The sequence below is a fragment of the Strongylocentrotus purpuratus genome, unplaced genomic scaffold, assembly GCF_000002235.5.
Source record: "Strongylocentrotus purpuratus isolate Spur 01 unplaced genomic scaffold, Spur_5.0 spur5_scaffold_11, whole genome shotgun sequence".
In the NCBI taxonomy this organism is placed as follows: Eukaryota; Metazoa; Echinodermata; class Echinoidea; order Camarodonta; family Strongylocentrotidae; genus Strongylocentrotus; species Strongylocentrotus purpuratus.
The window spans coordinates 1,658,931-1,683,128 of NW_022145596.1; the positions used below are offsets into that span (position 1 = coordinate 1,658,931).

The 24,198-nt window shown below is 35.1% G+C and overlaps 2 protein-coding genes across 7 annotated transcripts; one reads left to right on the top strand and one right to left on the bottom strand.

Annotated features, from left to right (window-relative positions):
- Positions 1-1,824: 1,824 nt before the first annotated feature.
- LOC582087 (arfaptin-2) lies at positions 1,825-16,325 on the bottom strand. Of its 6 annotated transcripts, none has more exons than XM_030980311.1 (7): positions 16,140-16,325; positions 13,089-13,499; positions 8,467-8,532; positions 5,339-5,526; positions 4,432-4,790; positions 3,093-3,267; positions 1,825-2,118 (listed from the first exon to the last, which is right to left on the bottom strand). In XM_030980311.1, exons 2-7 carry the CDS (start codon positions 13,375-13,377, stop codon positions 1,963-1,965), a joined length of 1,233 nt encoding a protein of 410 aa, XP_030836171.1. In that variant the 5' UTR covers positions 13,378-13,499; positions 16,140-16,325; the 3' UTR covers positions 1,825-1,962. The 6 variants fall into 6 exon arrangements, with proteins under 6 accessions (XP_030836171.1, XP_030836174.1, XP_030836170.1 ...); XM_030980314.1 differs by lacking the exon at positions 8,467-8,532 and adding an exon at positions 7,667-7,687 and having other exon boundaries at positions 13,089-13,503; XM_030980310.1 differs by having other exon boundaries at positions 13,089-13,503.
- A 1,386-nt stretch (positions 16,326-17,711) lies between these two features.
- Positions 17,712-21,564, top strand: LOC574660 (mitochondrial import inner membrane translocase subunit Tim10 B). The gene is made up of 3 exons (XM_775009.5): positions 17,712-17,853; positions 18,900-18,995; positions 20,206-21,564. Exons 1-3 carry the CDS (start codon positions 17,827-17,829, stop codon positions 20,533-20,535), a joined length of 453 nt encoding a protein of 150 aa, XP_780102.1. The 5' UTR covers positions 17,712-17,826; the 3' UTR covers positions 20,536-21,564.
- The last annotated feature ends 2,634 nt before the right edge of the window (positions 21,565-24,198 follow it).

The window sequence follows — 24,198 nt, forward strand, 5'->3', positions numbered from 1 at the left end:
CCCTCAAATTAATTGAAGTACAATGAACAAGTTTCACTCAGCAGTGATGATAACATCTTTTGAAAAAGTACTGTACAGACCTCAATAACTGTCATTTACACTGTACACTTTTGTTATAGATGGTAAAGCTAGAAAGGGAAGGGGTAATATACTACATGTATACTATCAATTGAATATATATATTCTTAAGCAACATATGATATAAACATAAATTGTTTGAAATTATATGATGGAATTAATACTAAACAAACTAAACTTGAAGATTACATAAATAAGCAAAACAAATTAAATGTTTTTTTCTGATTAAAGGAGATGAATATTTCTAAACATCTCACTTTTTGTGTCGATACCTGATAGCAAATCTTTGAGGGATATTTTATAGCTAGTACTTTTCAAAAACTATAGAACTATGCCAATATACAACAATTTAATTCTATATTACTCAAAGCAAACTAAAAAGCTATGGATATAATGTAACTCATACACATTTTTGGAATGGCTTGTCAAAAGATATCAATTTAAGGCATGCAAAAAGACAAAGGCGTTAACACACTTGCACAAGATGAATAGTTCCATGTGTAGTATTTCTAGATTGGAAAGAGAATGCTACTGATTACATACATACTCCTGGGCAATTACTGCTTCATGCTACTGATTCCACGCCCCCCTTTAATGATGATAAGAATACACTAAAAATTCTGATTTGGAACACTATTTAACTGTTAATCTGCCAGTATGTCTGGAGTAACCACAGACTTTTCTTCCTGTTCATTTGCTTATCCCAGGTCTGTTTAAAGATATTTGGCACAATTATACATGCATAGAGTAATTTTCAGACTATTATTCTTGAGTGATGGACTAAGATGAAAACCAAATCATATCTATGAAAGGATTCTGGAATAAAAGTGCCAAACATATCAAAGCTGTAACGAAAAGCATGGTACAAACAACTTATCTGATACCTGTATTCTACTAGAAATAATCACTAAGCACTTCCTATGGGCAGCTCTGAGTATGTACAGGAAGAAATATCACATATACCTCCCAACGAATACAAGATAAAGTTAAAAAGCAATCACAAGAATACACAAGAATATGTTTTTTTAAAGACAAACCCATGTTCTACCAATCACTGAGCTCACAATATGTGATACAGAATACCATTATGAGATTACATTACTGAAGATTGTATTTTTCATATAACCTTTGAGCAGTCTTCCTCATCAAACTTGGATGAACAGGGACCTTATACACAGACCACCTGTCTATAAACACCACTTTGTCCTTTCCCATTAGTGTGCAACGGAATGTTGATATGTTAAAAAAATCTTGCACATTATATACAATTACAATTGAAGTTAGTCTAATGGAACCAATGTAATAAGAAAACAGGATTGTAAACTAGTGGGAAATAATCTCTTAAGAAAGTGGCATCTACATTTGCTATTCATGTAAGCAGGGGCAGGATGTCACCAGAGGCCTCTTCCATAAAAGCAGAACTCTGAAAATCAAATGAAGGTTCTCATTACTATTGGATTCCTATTGACTGAAATTTCAGTGGCATTTGACAATGACATGTATATAAAGGAGGTATAGTCAAACCTGTGCACAGCGACCGCCCAAGGGAAACACAAAAAGTGGTCTTTTTAGACAGGTGGTCTTTGTAGACAGGTTCCTTTAGTACAAGATTCAATGAGAAACCATAATCTGGAGAAACAAAAAATGTGGTCCTTGTAGACAGGTGGTCACTAAAGCAGGTTTGACCGTACCTGAATATTTTCTCACTCCTACACTGCCTCCTGTTTACACAGGCACTGCTCTACAATACGTCTTCATTTACCTCTCCACAATGAGACAAAATGTCATCAGTATGGATCAAACAAACCCCGAATCTTGCATCACACGTGAACTGATCAGTGATTGGTAGAACAAGGGTAGATGATAAATGGTTGTTTGTTTGTTCTACTGTTTCTCAAGGAATGATGGTTGCATCTCACTGGGTGCTCTAGGCTTGATGTTGAACTGTTTGAGCGTTGCTTGAAGTGCTTGTTGATTACCAGAGAAGTATGCAGAAACAGCATTGTGGAACAGCAGTAACTGCTTATGCATCACCTTCACCTACATCAACAACAAGAAATAAAGATAGTTGCTGAAATCTTGTGGTGGTGGTTATTTTACCTGGCTGCTAAGAAAGCATAAATGCTTGTTAGTAAGCAACCAGACGGCTGGCGGCTTTAGCTCCTCTCCGAGGGACCTGGTAATGAGGATTAATGCCTTACCAAAGGGCACTAACGCATCGACTTGGTTTCGGGCCCCGGGTCACCGGGTTACGAGACCACTGCTCTACCGACTGAGCTATCGCGCCTCCTCAAATTATCTCTTTATTGAAGAAAAATAGGATGCAATATATAATTTCTATTTAAAAAAAGGTACTTCCAGGATGGTTTGGAAAAAATATCTGATAGAGTTTGTGCCATAAACATATGGAGTGAGATGGTAATATTCTATTTTCGTACATCACATATTATATTATAATGCTCCTACATGCTTCAAAAGTGCTCTGGAATACAAAGTAAGGGATTAAGAAAGAAGGAACAAAGGGCAGTAGGAAGCAGGGCGAAAAGGGTCAAATGATCAGGGGTGATGGTGAGCACTAAAAAACACACAACACCCCCCCCCCCCCCCCCCCCTTGAGTTAAAAAAAAAAGGATTCGGGGAAGAAATAGCATCCAACATTCCCCATTTTGAGTAAAACAAAATTTGGGGGGAAACAAAAAATAGGGAAACCGATTTATATCAGGTAATTATCAGGCCTGAATGGTACAGAATATGCCGTAATGATGCCCTTGTGAAATTTGTGGTTTAAAATATTACTAGATTACTTGTAAAATTTAACAAGATTTGAAAAAAATTCTTTCAATTTTGCTGTTACCAGTAAAGTGAAGTAAAGTATTTAACATTTGTTATGATAATCAACAAATAAGAATAACTCAGTTCCAATGCAGCTCTCTCGAAACAAAAAGCGATGACAAGAACACAACATTGCGTATCATTTACCAACACTTCTTAGCACGTTTGGCCATTCTACAAACCTTGTTTTCATCCAAGAATCTGAGTTTGACTGACACATCTTGTCTTAGCTTATCAAACTTTTCTTTCTGGTTTTCATATTTCTGTCTTGCTTCATGAAGTCTGGCCTGGGTCTGGGCATCTTTGGGTGCTAATGACAAGTGCTCCATGTCTGCTCTGTATGCATCGTACTCTATCCTGTATGGACATAATGCAATAATTATAATAATTAATTACACATAATAACTATATTTGCTTACATAGTGCCTAACACTTACTTTATCAGAAGTCTCTAAGCACTCTACAATAATGCAGCATAATTACCCTGGCTTTAGCAGTGCAGCTGTCACACGCTCTGCGTTTCAAGGAATAAATTCCTACCAGGTCCCCCATTTACTTCACCTGGGTGGAGTGTGGCAAATGTAGATAAATGTCTTGCCAAAGGACATTAGTGCCGCGGCGGGACTCGAACCGCGGACCTTGTGATCAACAGTCTTAAATCGAAACTCTTAACCCAAGTGAAGTAAATGTGTTTCCGGCAGGAAGCTATACCTTGGATGCTTTCTGTGCCTTAGGCACACCTGCCATCCTGTGGAGTTCAAAAACTGTATTCTTTAATCCCAGATGTTGTATTTTACTGACAAAAGTTATATTCCTAACAAAAAACATGGACTGTTACGCAGATCAATGCCTCTTACAGTTACTACATACAGGAAGAATTTTTGTTATGGATCATTGGTTGAATATGCATGATTTTGTCACGACTGGGGAGTTTGATAAACTAATGAACATCCCAAATTGTCGATGTGAGATGCTTGTAGGATACTTTACAGGACAGAATGGGCATTTTGCCATTGAAAATGGCACAAACACAAAAAAAAAAATACCTCCCGAAATTGTATTTTATTGAGGAAAATCGTACTGTCGTATTTGCTTCTAAAAATCGTACGAAATACGCCTAAATCGTACTGGTTGGCAGGTCTGCTTAGGTCAGCTTGGTTATAGCCATAGTTACAAGCATACTTTGTAGGCACCATATGCATGAGTATCCCTTGGGACTGACGAGTGTAAATTATCGCTATTAATCACTTATTATGATATACTCATGAGAAGAGCTTTATACAGGACATTGTTTTCTTTCAGCATATTCCTCAGTTGTGAGGTAATATCATTTTCTCTGGTGGAATTCCATAAAATATTTTAGTACAGGGAAGTAGGAGAATGACTAATAAGGACATGGTGAAGTTTACTTGATGGGAATACATTACCTGAAATGCTGTTAGTGTTCTTTATCAAATGCTCAATACTAAACACAGATATATTTATAATCATTATTACCAAATTTGTAAAATAATTATTTACCTTGCTGACTCATAGGCCTTAACCGTGAGCAGCGTGTCTTCCATGGTCTTATTGCAGAGTGTGCTTACACTTGATGTGAAGAAGTTGAGGGCGCTAAGCAGTGTTTCTCCATTCAGGCAGAGTGATTTCTGTGTCTCAGCGTTATATGAGAACTCCTCTTGAAGCTCCAGTGACTTCTGCGAGAGCTCACCAAATGCATCACCGAGGGACCTCTGTGTCTGGACCACCAGGTAGAACTGATTAGTGAGGGCTCTGGTGAGCTTGAGAATGTGAGCGTACTTCCGTTGCGTGTCCCGAAGGACCTCTATCTGGGCTTCTAGCTGCAGGTCTACAGTCCTGGAGGCCTTACCAAGTTTCTCCTGTAAAGATGATGATCAGAGCATCTCATCAATTATACAAATATGCTTTTCTCATACATGTAGCCACCCCATGATAAACCACCATGGTAGACTTTTATTTTCCTCCAGGGTAAAATTACACACAGAATTAAATCATCCTTGGCTATACTAGACATCTCTAGTTCCGCACCCCATTGGTCCTACATCCTATCAGATTCAAGCTTTCAATGGACCAATGGGAAAATTGCAGTCCTTTTTGGTCCCATGTTCAATTAAGCTTTTGGTTAGGAACGTGTTTCATTTGACCAACGCGATGTACAATGGACCAGAGACCAGAGAACTTTGGAATGAAAAGGAAATATAATTATCAGGAGGCGGTTATGGTGAAATTCTATAATTAATATCTGGAATGCTCTATTTTCTCTTACCTGTATCATATGTCTTGTACATTTGTATCTTGAAATACTCCTGTTCTTAAATTATTCTGGTTAAGGGTGATGAGACCTTGTCCTGTCCTCATTAGGACCAGAACCTTGGTCTACCGTAACAAAGACTACCCTCAGACTTACCTGCACCATCTGTCTAGTACATTTGTATGTTGAGATACTCCAGTTCTTAAAGCTATCAAGTTTAGCCTTAGCCATGGCGGATGAGGTCTGGTCTCCATTAGGACCAGACATGGGATTGCTGTATCCATGGCCTCCTTGTTCATCCATTGGACTCTCGGTTGGTGGTTTCTGGAATGGGATCGGTGAGGCTGAGGATTGGAAAGTATTAACAGATATATGATAACGGTGATGATAGTGTTTGGTAGTAACAGACTTTTTGACATTCATACATTTACTTCTTTTTTTATTTTACTCGTGTTAATAAATGTTGTTGATTTACATGGGCATCAACTACAGGTGTACATGTAAACTTGTAAAGTATAACTTAAAACATTTGGTTGCCATATCAACATTATTTTCAATAAATCAAAGACTATATTGAAACAATGAAAATAAAGATTACAATTTGTATAACCTTTCTTAATATAAACAAAATGAACATCATCTTTAAATCATTTACATGTATCAAGAATAAATATTTTGTTTTCTTGGTAATTTAAGAAATGTTTATTCTATTAGTAATATTGATTTTTCTTGAAGTATTCTTGATTTGTGTACAGCGCTTTGAACTTTAATGTCACAAGCGCTATATAAATTGTTTATATTATTATTATTATAAATATTTCAACAAGCTTATTTTTGGCAACAACAAAAATCATACATGTACGTACAAAACAGCTCTCCTTATTATAATATTATTTTATTGAACATATTAATAATGGAAAATGTATTAAAATTTGATAGGAATGGGTTATGGTTAAGATAAACATTTATATCAGTACCATATATACATGTACATGACAAAGAAATAGTAGGAGCAGACAAATATAAGGCAAGAAAAAAACATGAAATGTACTAATAAAAATGTTACAACATGTGTGCATTAAAGGACATGTATGAATCATACGTCTACTGGCACAATGCAAACATCATATAATGCAATCATAATATAAACAAGTAGCTTCTGTATGTTTGCACTGCCTTAAGGCCAACATGTAATGGTCTTACATCTTGAAATCAATTTTTGGTTAATGCACTCGAGACTACATGTATGCATACTGTGTCTATGAAAGAAATACACAGAAATATCCTTTTCTTTTACATGTAGCAGTTCTATGAGTGAATTTTGTATCTAACTCCTTGTTGCTGAAAGCACCTAGTATCAAGTACAATATGTACATGAACATAGCATTGCCAGTCTAATACATTTTACGCCTATTGATTACAGTTCAACTTGAAATCGTTAGGACAATTTGTGAAACTTACTGGTACTCATCAATCACGTACAAAACATGCTCTATATTAATATTCCTCTTCATACTATAAGGATCACAACGATTCTATGGTTATTTTTCTCTTTTTCCAGGGATTCTGGAAAGAATAACTTCTTACATTTAGCAATTGCAGAGTTAACCCTTTTGTTTTTCAACAAGAAAAAACAGTTAAGCAGCAAGTAATATAGGCACAAGGCAGCATCTAACTAGTAAAAAAGAAAAAGCACAACCTAATAAAGGAGGAAATACTGTTTCTAAATCTGAACTGTTTCTAAGAATGAAATAAAGAGATTCATATTTGAAAATTATTTTGAAGTTGCAAGCTTGGATCTGATTATGACAATTTCCTGATATAGTGAATTCCCAGAATGTGAATCTACCTTTACGCAGTTTGAAATCTTAAATCTGAAATTCAAGTACATGTCCGTAATGTCCCTTTATCTTAAACCTATCAGAAGATAATATATTAGAAATTTCATTACAGGATGCAGTCACAAATTACTGGAGTTAATCAGTGCAGTTAATCATAGGCTGCGTGTAGAAAATATTATGCACGGAACTGTAAAAGATAGTAGACAGGCTTCAACATGTACATCACATGTCACATACAAAACAACAAAGTTTGCAATACATTCTCATACAGGTCATTCAAATGAAGAGGAAAGTAACCATCATTATAAGAAATCAACACTAAATTGCAGCTATTAAAAATGACATAAAACACTAGAGTTCTGCATAACAGTCTTATTATGATAACATACAATTAACAATGTAAACAAGAAAAAACAATCTTAATCTTTTTGTTTGATTCATCATTCTAATTGAGTAATAGTATACATGTACAAGTACAATGTATGTCTAAAAATAGCAATTACCAGAAACACACATCATAGGTTTATGCAAATAAAACAAGGAAACAGAAGTGCAATGCTTGAATTCATTAATTTATGGGTTATGGGCTGCATGCGAAATGAATGAATGGTGTTACATATAAACAGTACAGATGTTAGCTTACGTTCAGTTTCTTGCTCTCCCTCTGTGTGTGTAAAAAAGATAAATGCAAACAGGTGTGAGAGTCTACATGGTGTATGTTAGCATGCATGAGATCTATTGAAATGGTTAATGGGTCTGAGATAATATCAATACCGTAGTCCCCAAAATGAGAAAAATTAGAAAAAGATGAAGAGATAATACATATTTCCCTGTTAAGATGAAAGAATATGATTAAAGCTGGCTATACCATAATACTGTGTGTGCAAATGGAGAGATGGCATTTAATTCAAGTCTAATTAATCCAATCATTACAGAGGTTACGCATCAATTTGCATTTACAATGGAGGGGTATTTGGCCACATCAAGTATGGCCTGCCTTTATACCATGGCTTACAAATGGAAAAGCTAGACAAAAGGCCTTAGGCAATAACAATTACCATACAAAATATATCTGTTTACATTCTAAAAATCCATACGGAGCGCATGCTACATCCATTTATCCATCGCCTATTTTTTGCCAAACTCCATTATGATTTTCTATTAAAGCAGATTTTTAAATTCATAAGATTATCAATTTTGTTTGATAAAAAAATATGATTTTCTCTTTAAATGACTCTGACTTAAACAATGCCTTCTCAAGCCAGAGAAAGAAAGAAAAGGTTAGGTTGATATATATTCTACATGTACATGTATATACCTGTAAGATAATAAAAAAGAAGGTGATTCACACATATATGTAAGAAGATTTTATTAGGAGTTTTGATTTCTTTACCCATCTGTTAGTGTCTCCAATTTACCATCAAATTGGAAAGCATCACTTACATTTTGTGAAGGGGCGCCTATTTGCATATGAACCTACAAGACGTGAGGGTTGTGAGCCTCTGGCAGCTTTGTAAGATATCAACAAAATCATTCTAAGGTAATTTGTTTAATACAACATGCATCCAAATATGATTAAGATAAAGCTATGGAAAGATGTTTCTAGCAAAGCAATAAATGCTTTACTAAAAAATATGGTTACAGATTTACAGACATACAATTAGAAAAAATATACAGTGTAAAATATACATGATACATGATACATCTCATGTAGATGTACACGTCCCAATTACGGGGGGAGGGGGCGGTTCTCAGCCGATAAACATAGCAATACATGTTTACTTTAAACTACTCTAAAATCTATTCTATTTTTTTCCTTCTACGCAAGTCAACAATAAATGCATACACCGTACATGTAGTATAAAAATACAGCCCGGGTACTTACTAATTAGATCAAGAATTGTATTTGTACATATGGTTTGACACATCTACATCGTAAAATGTACATGTATGTCAAAATGGATTGGGTTAAAGAAGATGTAATATTCATTCTGTCATGAAATTCTCCCTTCCCCTTTTAACAATGGCCATAATGTATCTTTATTATTGCTGCATATTTCTGACCCTGTGTCAGCCCTGTCTAGTTTTAAAGGGCATACACATGTTCATCTTAGCAGGTGCACTAATCCACAGTGAAATCACCTGCTTCAATATCATCCTATACAATGTAGGACCCAATGGCTTGATAGACCTATCCAGCCTCCCATCCATGTGTTTAGACAAGCATGCTGCCAATTACTCCAGCCAGCTACTGCCCTATTCATTAACAGCAATGTATTAGATCCGCCCTCTATCACTGCCCCCTTCATTAATATCATGCATAGATCCTTCCTTTAGTGGGTGGGAGACGGGGTAACACATGGGAATTGCAACGTAACACGTCTTAAAGGGACGTCTCGTAGCGGCTACACGGTAGGTGCACTTTCCGATATTCTGCCTGGGGGATGCATGTTCTACTCGACTGACTTGTGAATATTGTCAGTGCTCTACATGTACCGGTAGGTATTCAGAGTGGGCGACGGAGAAAATTGAATATAGGAGGGGGCGTTGGGACCAAAAGACAACATCCCTATTTTTCATTTAATTCAGACACTTTTTCAAGCGTGTTCTCTTCTAAAATTTATTTGAAATTCTTTCTAAATAAAAAAATAAGGGATTAAAATTTGTTTCTTACCAGCATGCTAACATCAAAAACAATAAGGATCAAAATACATGTGAATGACATGTACTCCCACGTACGACATATGCATGTAGATCAGATTTTACAAAAAACAGATAAACAGTTGGTTTATCATTTAGACTCAGAGTCATTGCATCAAAGAATTAATATCTCATTTCAAAGTAGGCCTGAGTCATCACGGGTTTTGCCGAACCCGGGTTTGACTTGAAAATTTCGGGCGGGGACCGGGTACCCGAAATTTTCACCACTGCACTGACACTAAAAATCGTGTGCATGCAGCGGCGGGAGTTAGATTAAGTTGCTGTTCTAATAATGCGATGGAAAGGACAGTTACTGCTTTCAAAACAATAAAATAATCAATTGAATTAAATTAAGATGCTTTAAAAAATAAATGGATATCGTTTCAGTTGACGGTAGGTGTTTTTATCGCTCTAAAATTGAGGCTGCAAGAAAGGAATCACGCTTCGTGGTACCGATCGAGTGCGTTCGGAAACGGAAGTGGAAATAGATCTATGACCCACTGAAGACAGAGCAAGAAAGTGCCACACAGAAGACTAAAATGTTGATCAGACTATTGCAATTAAATCGTAATACTAAAGGCATTAATTTAATTGTCAAAATATATCCACAATATAATGGTTTACCCTTGATAATTTGATGAAGGAAAATAAATTAAAGCTCTTGAAATAACATCGAAGTGCCTTTCGTTCGTTCTAAAAATGCGTGTAGATCTATAACGGCAAGCACAAGTTACGAGTCAAGCTTGATATGCATGTTTACATCCCTGCACCGTCATCCGACCTGATCGGAACAATAAGCATTGAACCAATTAAAAAACATCACGTAAGACTTTGAGGGACTCCAATTCAACAAAATTACCGTAAAATAGTTATTTGCTTTGACAAATAATACTATAGATATTCATAATATCTTACAGAAATAATGATATTTCATGAGCTACGTACTCGATTTCGAGTTCAGCTAGCCATCATTTTCAAATGAGACGTAGTTGTCATGCAGTAGACTGTAGAGGGCAGTATGCAGCAGAGAGAGGAAAAAAGCGCGGGCCTGAGATCACGTGATATTGACGTGCCTATTACGTGATTTTTTTTTCCCCTCTCTGCGAGCTGCCGCATGTCTACAGCCTACTGCGCTGCATGCATGACAACTACGTCTCATTTCAAAATGATGGCTAGCTGAACTCGATATCGAGTACGTAGCTCATGAAATATCATTATTTCTGTAAGATATTATGAATATCTATAGTATTATTTGTCAAAGCAAATAACTATTTTACGGTAATTTTGTTGAATTGGAGTCCCTCAAAGTCTTACGTGATGTTTTTTAATTGGTTCAATGCTTATTGTTCCGATCAGGTCGGATGACGGTGCAGGGATGTAAACATGCATATCAAGCTTGACTCGTAACTTGTGCTTGCCGTTATAGATCTACCCGCATTTTATGTTATTTCAAGAGCTTTAATTTATTTTCCTTCATCAAACTATCAAGGGTAAACCATTATATTGTGGATATATTTTGACAATTAGATTAATGCCTTTAGTATTACGATTTAATTGCGATAGTCTGATCAACATTTTAGTCTTCTGTGTGGCACTTTCTTGCTCTTGTCTTCAGTGGGTCTATTTCCACTTCCGTTTCTGAACGCACTCGATCGGTACCACGAAGCGTGATTCCTTTCTTGCAGCCTCAATTTTAGAGCGATAAAATCACCTATCGTCAACTGAAACCAATATCCATTTATTTCTAAAGCATATTTATTTGATTATATTGAAATATAAGTTTGTGAATTGCATATTTTTAGTTCTATATTTCAAAATATCAGTGTGAAATTTAATTTTGAAAAACCCGAAACCCGAAAACCAAAAACCGGGTTTCAGCTCGACGGTCGGGGCCCGGGCGGGGACCCGTTTCGACTCAGGCCTATTTCAAAGTACATTATCCAATATCCATTATAAAGAACAAAGCTAATTTCAGAGGACCTTGAATTATCAATGGTTATGTATGCCACAGTGTAATCAACAGTGATGAATTATTACACAATGATTCATTTCCATAACAAACAAGACACTTCAAATTCAGTCCAGGGCTCATGACTTAACAAAATGCTGCATGATTCGAAAACAACAACGTTTTTTAAAGAAAAAAATCTCTTAAAAATAAAAAGGAGAAATATGTGGTGGGTGTTTTCATGAGGAAAGCAAGGAGGAGGAAGAGGTGGGGAAGCATTTGTTAAGTAGCACTACAATTAGATCTATTGACAAGAAGTGAGTGGCATTCTCCTATTACAGCATTTATTACTTTTTAATTAATTTTTTGGGGAAGGGATTGAAATGAAGGGATATCAATGTAAACTACATTATGATGGAGTAAGTGCCTGTCAATAGCTAACTTCATTAATTTAAAACTGCATGAATAAATAAATAAATAAATACTGAGATCCCCTAATGGCTAATGCATAGCCATGGCTTGGTCTGGACTTTGACGTCTGCGTGTATACACCATGTGTGCATTACCATGTTTGGAGGAATACATTGCCAGACCCCAGACACCGTACCAGAAAGAGCATCAACATGTACATGTAGGCTATGCTCCTACGTGGATTCTGGAGGACGGAGATGCCAAGAACTATGATACTTCATGATCTAGATTTAAGTCCCCAAAATCAATTGAATCTAAACGTAAGAGGACTAAGAATGATTACAAATTTGATATAGTGGGCCTCTGTGAAGAAACATTGTCTAAATTCTTGATTTTGTCTTGTAACAAAACTAACAAAAATGATTTTGCCAAGTATCACTTAAGGTAACTTACAAGATTGCTTAATAATTGTGATGAAATTGTGTTGTATTTGTTTTCCATTGTAATTTATTATCTGTGTCAGTGAAGAATAGGCAGTAACTACTTCACCACTGTTGATCATATAATACTCAGTTCTCATGCATTATATTTATTGGCATACCCATACACAATTTCTTGCTTCTTCTCACCTCATAATTGTTTGTATAATTCGTAAATTGATATTTTCAAGAGATTTCATATTTCACAACTTATGAAGTGAATTTACAAGGAGATACTTGGACTACTATCTCTTATCCAAAGATAAACCAGAAGATGAAACCGAAAGACCAATGAAGAAAATCATCATGCAAAAATGAATGAATCCTTCTTCCCCAAAGAAAATAAATGAAAAAACCTTCAAAATTGTGAAAATAAGAGCTACCGTACTTATAAGCGTGCTTGGCATTGAAGTTGATGGTATAGAACTAAACCCTATGCGTACGGGCACCGGGTGCTCTGTGTACAAAGTATATGGGAAATTGGGAATATCAGAATCTCAAAGGGAACGGGTTAAATGCTAACTTACCTCTTGGATTTGCAAGCCTGGCACCCAGATTAGGGTTCGGATGGACATTGATTGCTGAAGGTGGGGGATTCCCCTTCTGAGGGCTGTTCAGATCCACTCCTGTAAATCTATTATTTCCTTGACTCACATTAAGGGATGCCCCTCCTCCTCCAGCTCCACCCCCTTCTGTGGAACCTGGGAGGGGGTTCATGATACCCCCTGCACCCTCCCTGATCATGTTGTGAAGGTCCTGCTCAAAGGTATCATCCAAATCATCTTCTCCATAGCCAGCTCCGTTCTCATGACTCATCTTGATGTCCTCTCGTATGCCTTGCACTCCTTACAATCAATCTTAAGCTCAATTTTATGCTGATGCTGCTGCTGTCACAAGTTGCCCACAATGTCCAAATTTATTACAGTCATGTGACGAATCTAACTGGAAAAAAAGAGCAAAACATATTTCAGTATTACTGATAGTAATAATAATGGCTGCAATTCTATATTGTGCAATTATTACATAAATATACAGGTACATTGTGTACTTGACTACACATAGCAATTAAACAAGGATAAATGCTGTAAAAAAAAGCAGCTTTACATTAATGCAGTATAATGGCACTAATAATAAAATACCTAGTTCAATCATACAGAATAAGGAAAAGGATATTCAGACAGCCCTTAAATTTTGTCACAATGGTTATAGACTTAAATAGTATCATGGGTTACAACTAACAGTAGATGAGCATTCTAATCTGCCTATGTACAGTACCGGTATATTCTTTAAAAATACAATGCGACTGAAAGGAGTCATAAAACCCAATTTAAAAAGAAACAACACACACATGTGCAAATTTACTCAACTTAGTACCTGTAAATAGTATATCAAGTCTCATGTCAATTTTACTGTACACTGCATCCAATTTAGTCCAGACATGTACTGTTAAATCTATCACACCCTTTGAGCCAGGAAAGGTTAATCTATTTGTTCACTACAGCTGTAATTTCTGATGTGCTAAATTGACTGTGGCAATGAGCTTCAATGTAGAATTGAAAGTACGTCACATGGTGTACATGTACATGTAATAGAAATCTTCAGACTAAAATGTGGTTACTGTTACATACATTTATATTGGTATTTTGATAAGGTCTCTACTCTCTAAGCAAAATCTAATTATCTATTTCTTAAAGGGATACCGGTAATTGAAAACTTGTTAACATCTTTGAATTCTCTGTATTGTACATGAAATGCGTACCACATGCAGAAAATCTTTCAAAATCAGCTCATACAATGTACCTGTAGATCCTGACCCAAAGACCATCCACCAACTAGATTGAATACTGAAATGTCTCATTCCCCAAGGCTTAATACAGGAACCATTGCAGCTTATACATATACATACATGTACAATGGATGCTCTTTACTGCATATTAATAATGGTGGATCTGTGTGTCATTTAGACTTTGTAATGGTGAATTACATATTAAACTAATGTTACATGACAACATTCAGGTTCATGCAGTTAATATTCAATTTCTATGTTAGAAATGGACATTTGTTATATAGCTTCATATTTCATAGTTGCAGAAATGTAAAAGTAGAAACTAATTTTTTCATATCCATTATTCTGTTATGTCTCATGAATGACTGCAAAATTCTAAAGCAGCTCTGATGATTGAAACTTGAAAGGAATTATTTTAAGTCTTCATTAAAAAGATATTATGATGTGCTGCACAATGCCTCATGTTGTGTTCTGAATGAATATCCAATGATAAGCAAACATTTTAAACTAAATACAATTACAGTGTTGTTTGAAGTTTGCATATTCAACAATTTTGTATCAAATTTATTCCACTTTTCTAAAGGAATGTACATCAATCTATCTAATGAAATCTGTAATTTGAGCATCAACTGATTATAAGTGAGAAAAATTATTTGTTGTCAAAAATATAAAAATACATGTCCTGTGATTATTATTCACTAATTTTGACAGCATAAGATTTTTTTTGGTAAAAAGCTTGAATCTTCCGTTTTTAGTTAACCAATATTTCAAAAATGTTTAACAATTTGTCTAACTTTTCATAATTTATGCGCCTAAAACTCATAGGAATCTTATGCCACGTAAATGCCAAATAAAACGATGATGATTTTAATGACAAGTTCTGAATCCGATGTTTTTACGTCAGGATGCTTTTTTTTAAATTATGTTTTCTTAAGTATAAACAATAATAGTTTGGGAGAAACAATAAAAGGTTGGGAGAAACAAGCTCATTATACATTTTATAATTTAAAAGTCCTGTAATTTAGCATAGCAACAACATACACTAGTCTAGGGGGTTCCTAGTTCTGAAAATGAATAAAGTTCATAACGGGGTAGAAAAGGGGGTAGAAAGTCAATGTAAAATGCATCAGGAATCCTTTTTTCGCATCACCAATGGGGGGATCGGAAATCAGAATCATCAGCGAAAATGCGGACGATCCTTATTTTTATCGGACGCATATGTCCGTGTTTACGAAGGAGATCCTTGTTTGTGCGGACGATCCTTGTTCTCGGACCAGCGCCCTTATTGATCACAGAACATAATGTTACCGGTCCTTGATACTTTTGAATAAATGTCCCCCAAAAATCTATCAGCTAACGCAACAGTTCAATTCAACTTAATATTTGTCTTCTTTTTTTTTAACTTCACCTTTTCCCGTTTTTTTTACATTTTTCCAAAAAGGAGATTAATTAATAATTCCATGAAATTCAATTTCCTGCATAATATTTTGAAATCCACACTTACAAAGTACACATTCCAGGTCAGGGTCTGTCCAAAGACATGCACAACTCATACCTTAATCACTTTCTACCTTCAATCAATGGCATGCACATATTGATTGATTCACCAAACTCTACTCTGCTCAGCTCTGCCTCAGTCTCCAAAATAAATGTATAGATCCTAAGATTGAATTGAAATTCATGTTTGACAATGTTCTAAAACCTCACAAATATTCTAGATATTCCTAAGCTTATATAATTATTGTCTGATTCCAAACGGACACAACAAATAATAATACATGATCTCACATACCTCAAATGAAGAGTAATTTATCCGGTATTCAGCCGTAAATCGTAATATGAGCCACGTAGAAAGACTCAATCTCAGCGCCGTGTAATGTATTGTACATGTTTCAATACAGCGAAATGAGAGAGACGGGACTCCATTTTCATTCCATCCTTTACCACAACGTCCTCGATCATCGATGCTCAAAGATAGTACATTCACCAGTCTAGATGTCTCGCCTCTGCTAGCTTTATTCAAGTCTCATGTGTTTAAATTAAACACTTGTTTATTAATAGGATCGGTGAGACTGAGTCTAGGCCTAAGCTCTTTCACGTAAATGATAATTACAATACATTGTCGATATTCCACAATTTGGAAGTTCCAATTAATAAACATGACATATTAAATCAATATTTCTCTTCTATATTAGTTCTCAGTGACACACCCCCTTATTTCAATATGCATTGATTGCATTCGATCTGCTGCTCTTCATTTTGTTTTTCTCTTTACCTCTTCAGAGGGACTTTATTATTCCATTTCGAAATACATATAGAGTTATAGACTATTTAAAAAAACAAGTAAAACGAAAAATATGAATTATATACAAGATCAACATAATTTCTTAAAAGGATCATTATAACATTTATATTACCGGTAATGTTTTTTTTTTTTTTTTTTTTTTACTTCTTCATGCATTATCAAAGTATTTTATATTTTCTTTGCATTTCAATAATTTGTCAATGATGAAATAAACCGATTAACCTCTTTGGATTGGTGTGTATACTTGTAGACACATACTTTTTATTGGGAACTCGGTTCTATATAATGTCTAATGTCCAATAATGAAAATGATTAGGCTTGTATATATATAACTCCTGACAAATCCCAGAGGAATACAAAGCAATTGCTCCCTGTATCATGTAAGCCTACAATATAGGGTTTAAGCAAATCTTTATGGACCTTGATTAAAAATAAATATATGAATAGAATAATATTTGATCGTTGTCTTTGAATTTTTCTCAACTTCTAATGTCTGCTTTCCACCGCCCAGGACTGAAGGAAAATGACTTATTAAGAGGTAAAGGGGCATTTTTCAAGTAAAACAAGTATTTTTCGGATTTGAATAGGGGCCAAAAAATGAAAAGGGGCACTAATGATAATGAAAAGAGACACTTTTCATAGGTGAAAAGTGGCATGTTATGAAAAAGGTAAGGGGCTCTTTTAATAGGGGAACTTAAAAGGGGCACTTACTTAGAAAGGAAAAGCCATCATTTGAAAACATAAGGTGCGCTAGCTTATCCGAGTTTAAAAGGAGTTAAAAAGTTAAAAAGGGCCCTAATGAGAATGGAAAATGGACACTTATTGCAAATTAATAGTGGCACTAAATGGGGCACATTTCTGATGTTATAAAGGGGCACTTTAAGGGTACTTGTAAAAAATGGAGGGCACTGTGCCCCTAACCTCCCCCCCCCCAGGGAGCGCCGCCTCTGTCTTTCGAGTTTCAATTTAAAACTTTAGGGGCAAAAATTAGTGAAAATTAATACTCGCCCACTAAGTACGTGTGGTAATTTGATTATTGACTTGACAAAAGACTACCAAACAAAACATGTGAAAGTCACCGAAAGTCAAAGGGGACCCTTCCAAACAAAACGAGGCCTAAAACTACCTGTTTAACCGGACAGATTTTACCATAAATTTGCTAAAGAGATACAGGATGGAAGGAGATAATGCTAGAAGAAATGTGAGTAGATTTAAAGAACGCCATATATGCCAGGGAACGTTTGAATAAAAATTGAAGGAAATGTTCATATTCATTACACAGATTTGTACATGTGGGGATGAAGTAAATCTAGGCTTTATCAGCTCGATGCAAAGCTGGAGCTGGAGGCAGAACCCCGCCTCATCCTCACAGACACGGCCTCGGCCTAGCTCTCGGCTGTGAGCTTTGATCCTTTGATCTATGATTCAGAATCTATGTTTTGTTTAGTTTTGTTTTCATAGGTTATGCGGTAGGCGCCAGGCCACCCAGGCCAGGCGGTCTGTTCTTGTGGCGCTAATGATAGGGTGTCTGAACGATTTTTCAATGTTCAATTTGGGATCGTTTTCACCATTTTTGTTTGATATTTGAATTAAAATGTAAGTCTCACCGATGTTTCTATCAAAAGATACAGCCCCCCCCCCCCCTGCAATATTCATATCATTTTGGTCAGAATCGACGAAAAAGACGTACACGCAGAGTTATGTTGTTTTACTAAATTTAGCCAAACAGCTGTATCGCGCGATATGCAAGCGTATGCATAGCGTTTGCATGTTATGCGCAACTTGCAGCTTGAGCCACGTTGTCTCCGCGATATTTGCCATTGACTAGTATGGCTAGCCGTTCGCACAATAAAACCCGGAAGTAAATACACGTCAATGGCAATATCGCGGAGTGCACGTTGTCTCCGCGATATTGCCATTGACTATAACGTGTATTCACTTCCGGGTTTTATTGTGCGAACGGCTAGCCATACTTTCATTCACTTTACGCACAGATGTTACGCGATGTAACCATGGTTTGGACTGAGCGGAGCTCACGCCTCCCTAAAATTGGCATTTTATTAAAGAGAATCAACGGAATCTCATATTTGCACCCGGTATGAAAGTACATTAGCACCTGTCCTGTGTACACTAGCGTCTCCTTTTACTCTCGAGTATTGAGTTCAGTCTACAGAAGTATTGACTATGTAACATAGACTGAGATGTACTTATACATTGTATGTGTCATTTTATCTTCCCCATGTGCAGTTGAGGGATTTCTTGTCAATGTACAACCAGTTTACAGAGACATGTTTTACACGCTGTGTTCAGAATCTCAACTACAGGGTTCTTACACCTGCTGAGGTGAGTCTAATCTCTCCTTCTTTTTTTTTCTCAAAAATTCCAAGTTCTTTTTTCCTTTTCCAAAATTTCAAGTTCTTTTTTCCTTTTGATTTGCAAGCCGTTATTAAAACGATTGTGGAGGGTTTTCAAATAGTGAATTACAGAGAGTTTGAATAGAAAGAAGAAATAATTTCATTATGGACTTACCCTCTGTTTCCAACATGTATTTCTTATATTTGTTTTAAATGCTTATAATTGATTTGTAATGTTTTGTTGGAAACATGAATAAATTTGAATTTGAATTTGAATCCTCTTAATAGTTCTGTATCAATGCAGACACTAACATAATAAAACAATATTTTGGGGGGGTCATTATTATTTGCGGTATAGTATTTTATCAACTCTGGATTGAGATGCAAAAACAACACTACATTATAAGAGAGCCAGAAGGATCTAAATTTTCTGTAAAAGGATATTAGTACAATATCATTCTGGCTCAGCAAACATTAATTGATACTATTTTTATTTGGTTTATTTACAAATTTATTGTCATTATTTATCATTTTATTTGGTGAATAATTTTGAAGATGACACTTTTCTCTTTAAAGAAATAAATTTTAGCTATGAGAACTTTGCTTTGAGCAAATTATTGTTCTTTCCAGAGAATGCAGGCATTGCTATTTCTGTGTTGATATCGGGAGACTGTCAGCCAATTTAAAAAAAAGGATGATCCCTACCACTTTAACCAGCATTTTAATGTATAATCTAAAGAAAGTTATTGGATCACTCAATATCCATGTCTTTTTACTATCTTTTGTGTTAAAGGCATCATTTAGCAATGTTAAATCTGAGATGCATGGCCCTTTTATCAGTGTTTGGGATATGGTATAATATTGAAGCCCTAAAAAAAATTGCGCTTCAAAATGATCATGAAGTGCCTCAAAAAAGTATAAAATCTTTGAGTGACCGGTTTTACCATACCGTCACTCATTTTCCCCAATGGTCTGTAGTGTTATAAAAACCGTAAGAAAACAAATTTCTTAAATTTCTAATTCCAATCATAGATATCTTTATAATCGGACAGGCGATTGGCTTGTAAAAGTCAAGGGATACATGTATGACCTAAAGGTTTATAATTATGATTGCAGCATGAGCTAAATCTAGGATTTTTTTAGAATCTGAGGCAAAGTTACCCAATCCCTTTAATTGATTATCTATCTATTCTTTTCAGGATTCATGCACCAGTAACTGTATCTCCAAGCTGATCAATGTGAATCACAGAGAAATCTCAACTTACATGGAAATCAATCCATTAAACAGAAGACTGAATGAGATGAACTCTGAAGAAGGGCTCCAGCCCGAGACCCCTGACCTCGCCCTGGAAGTAGAAAAGGTGATCGGGAAGGATGCCATTATAACATTACCCAGCGAGACTGAGTCGGTAGCAGAGAGCAGTGAGGCTGCCCATATTACCCCCACTGCTTTGGATGGTGATGTGAACCAGAACAGTGCAACGATGATGAACCCTGATGTAACATCAGTTGAGGCTGACGAGACATGATGATCTTGTGAACTTGATTGGACTTGTGTTGATATACAGATATATTGTAGATGTTTATAATGCTATATATTGCTATGGCACCATGAGCCATGCAAGGAATGTCTTGAAAGCATCCACCTTATTGAATGATAAAATAATATGTGCACATTTTTGATATATGAAAATTGAAATATTGAAACATTATTTGAATATTTCCATTTCTAGATGCCTAGATGGTGTCTAGGATCTGTTCTGTTCTGATCTATATTCTGCCCATTGATTTGACCATAGTCACCATACCCACGATTTCACTATTGTTTTTTCTTAGAAAAATCATAAACATTTGAATTCCATATTCAAGAACAATATACTGTAAATCTAATGCATTATAGGCAGCTATCCAAAGGGGAAAACTACCTTTTTTGTAGAGTTTTGATATAAATGCACATATGAATCTTTTTCATAGCCCATTTTATAAATGTCTTGTAATATGAACTGGGAAGTACCTTGTTGCTGCATTATTTAATATCTCTATACACCCTTGACTGACCTACACTTGATGAAAAAGTCTGAGAAGTAAGGGACTGGAGGGGGGAGGGGATGGTATTAAAGGCCCGGTTTTGGGGTCTTTATGTGTGCCTAAAGTATATGCTCCTTTCTCCAATTCAGGATTCTGATATAATTCTCTTCAGTCTTAATTTTTGTCTCCAATTTTAAGTAAAGGAGGTGCTATAAATGGGATATGGTATAGATTCATAGAGACTGTTGACACAGCAGATCCTTAAAACTCCATGGCAGTAAAACAGTGGAATACAAAGAAGCAGGACTGTATAGGTTTCTTGTTTTAATTAGTTTGTTTGAACAATGTTTCGCTGTACTGCCACAGTTTATTGCAACTTCTTTTTCTAATAATGTTGTTTAACTTTAACATGTGATTTTGAATATATTCCAAACTGAATAATAATTGTAATAGCACATTTAAACTGCTTCTGATGAAGGAAGAAAAGTGTATCAAGATCGGCTACAGAATAAACTCATTTAGAGAATCAACATCTGTATGTTTTTTTAAAAACCTTCTGTCCGTAATGCATTTTCTTTGAATAATGTACACTATTGTAGTAATATTATGGAAACACGTTTTCACCAAATAAATGTTTATTATATGCTACATATTGTACACTGTATTTCAAGTGTGTGAACTGTGTTGATTAAATTACAAGTCTCTTTGAACATCTTCATGGAACAACCCCATGGATTTGGAATGGTCTGAATATTGCACAATTATTGACAGCAACAACGAGTAATTGGACAAAATCAGCCAAATTGTTCTTTTTTCTTTTAAAGCTTTATTTATAGTATACCATAGAAAGAATGTTATAGATTCAGATTTACAAAGCACATAGAATGGTATGTTGCATTCAATCAAATTCTACCCAGTGTTTTGCCCCTCCCCATGTCATCTGCTAAATTTCTTCATCTTTACATTCATTCATAATCATAAAGAGGTAAACAGATGTAACTAATCTGTAGATACAACATTTACAGCATACTATTTCAGAGAGATAATAAAGTGTAACTCAAGGCATCTGTTGCCGTTTTCTTCACATAAACAATGTACAAAATAAGGGTAATTTCTAAACTGATATGCGAATCATAGAAGAATTTCCAGTGGGGTTACAAAGTATCATACGTGCTCTCTAAAATGCATTGTTTTATATTGAGACACTTAAAAAAAAAATGGAGTGTACCGGTACTCAGTCAAGATGGACGACTAGTTCACATATCGTACACATGCATGCATGAATACAAGGATGAATTTTAAACAGAACTACAGAAGAAACAAAAGCATGCTCATGATTGGCATATATACACCAATCAAAAACATGTTCTCTATTACATGCACGTATATCTGATCAAAATAATGTCATTTTATCACAAACACATTTAAAGGCAATAAGGCATATGTATATTATGTACATTTCATTTGCATTAACTAGTTTTGCTCATTAAATTTACATAGATGTCTGAAATACCCTGTACAATTACAAAATCATGCCAAATTGTCAATGTACCTGCCCAAAGTTGGAATATTATTCTGAATTTTTCACTCTTTTCGGCGGGACATTAAGGTGTTGAGAATTAAAGTTAAGTAGCTTGTCAATATGCTTGGCACATACATGTATGCATCTGGAACAGTTGAGGTTTTGACTGTTTAAGAATTATCATTTTATTGGGAGAGTGTATGTTCAAACTTCAAAGCATCAGGATCTACCTTGTCTAGATCCCTCGTTAGGTTTAATAATACAAAAAATGGTTAGATATGTGTATGTTAGTAGCTACAAAATAAGAAGCATCAATATCACTAATTGACTGTCATCTATTAAGTGGCAAGGTTTTAAGTGCCAGGGATGCCAGTTAAAATTGATCAGAGGACCTGAAAATCACCTAGAATGAGCTATATTATACACAAAAAAGCCTCAACAATGGTCTGAAAATAATTTGCCAGGGCCTGAAAAACTGGCATCCTTGAAATGCCTTTTCAGTTTGCAAAGCTATTATATATGTACATGTACTTTCTAACTACTGAACGTGCCTCGGACTAGAAACACTACAGTGTGTATGTAGATGGCGCAATACAAGTGTGAATATTATTATTATTATTAGTTATTCATGTATGAAATACATAGATTAGAAACCATACTGGTTTTTTTAATGTAATTTCATCAGGAACTGGACACAATCTTGAAATGAAAATCATTTCCATATTCAAATATCAATCAATCAAATATATCACAATTAATTTTCTTATTTTAAAAATTCAAAAAGTTCATGATAGCATCAGTCTATCATAATGAATACTATTTCTGTCAATTTTATGAGCAAGCACAATCGGGCAAGGACAAATAAAGCACACTGTTTGATAAATTCCACTAAAAATACCATAACATAAAAAAGAAATTCAATGCAAAATAGTAGCTTTTGAATTAAAACAGAGTGTACTGTTTAAAAAATATTGTAACTGGTCATCATTAAAGAAAAGAACACAATATATCAATCTTTCTGAATACGAGTATTCTTAATGAATCTCTGTATAATTCAACTTGTCATTTTTTCCATAAATACCAGTCTGCTATCATTTCAACCATAAATGATGAATACATTCCTAGCAAAACATTTTAATGATACAGCACTTGAAATTCTATTTTTGTATATCACATAAAGATGTAATGTTTGGAAATTATTATCCTAGCTTCTCGTTTTGTTTGCCAACCACTTTTAAGAATATTTTAATGCTGAATTTTGAATTTTCAACACTTGAAATTCTTTCTTTAAAAGTCAGCAGAAGATCAGATCCACATTGCAATAAACACAATCAACAACAAGAGGAAAAAAGGTCAGTAAAAGCAGAACATCGAGCAAAGGTTTTTGGCATTGTGTAAAATAAGAAAATTAATTCAGGAAAAATATTTGGAAACTATTATGTAGAGTGATTCGAAGCCATACCCCAATCAAATTTCTACACTACTATTATATTGCATGTACATATACATATAGCTATTTATATATAAAATCAAAATAATGTATTTACTATATCAATGCAACAAAATATTCAGTTAAACTTTCTACCCCTGCAGGAAAATTACAACTTTTGTGCAACAATCACAACTAGTTAAAGTTACATTT

What these genes read in the sequence shown, in the direction of transcription:
- LOC574660 (XM_775009.5), top strand. Translation starts at nt 17,827, where the DNA reads ATGGAAGGAGATAATGCTAGAAGAAAT. An exon ending in GAGATAATGCTAGAAGAAAT is followed by an intron (nt 17,854 to 18,899) that starts GTGAGTAGATTT and finishes CCCCATGTGCAG; the next exon opens with TTGAGGGATTTCTTGTCAAT. An exon ending in GGGTTCTTACACCTGCTGAG is followed by an intron (nt 18,996 to 20,205) that starts GTGAGTCTAATC and finishes TATTCTTTTCAG; the next exon opens with GATTCATGCACCAGTAACTG.
- LOC582087 (XM_030980311.1), bottom strand. Translation starts at nt 13,377, where the DNA reads ATGAGTCATGAGAACGGAGCTGGCTATGGAGAAGATGATTTGGATGAT. An exon ending in TAGGCGCCCCTTCACAAAAT is followed by an intron (nt 5,527 to 8,466) that starts GTAAGTGATGCT and finishes TCCAATCCTCAG; the next exon opens with CCTCACCGATCCCATTCCAG. An exon ending in GTACTAGACAGATGGTGCAG is followed by an intron (nt 4,791 to 5,338) that starts GTAAGTCTGAGG and finishes TCATCTTTACAG; the next exon opens with GAGAAACTTGGTAAGGCCTC.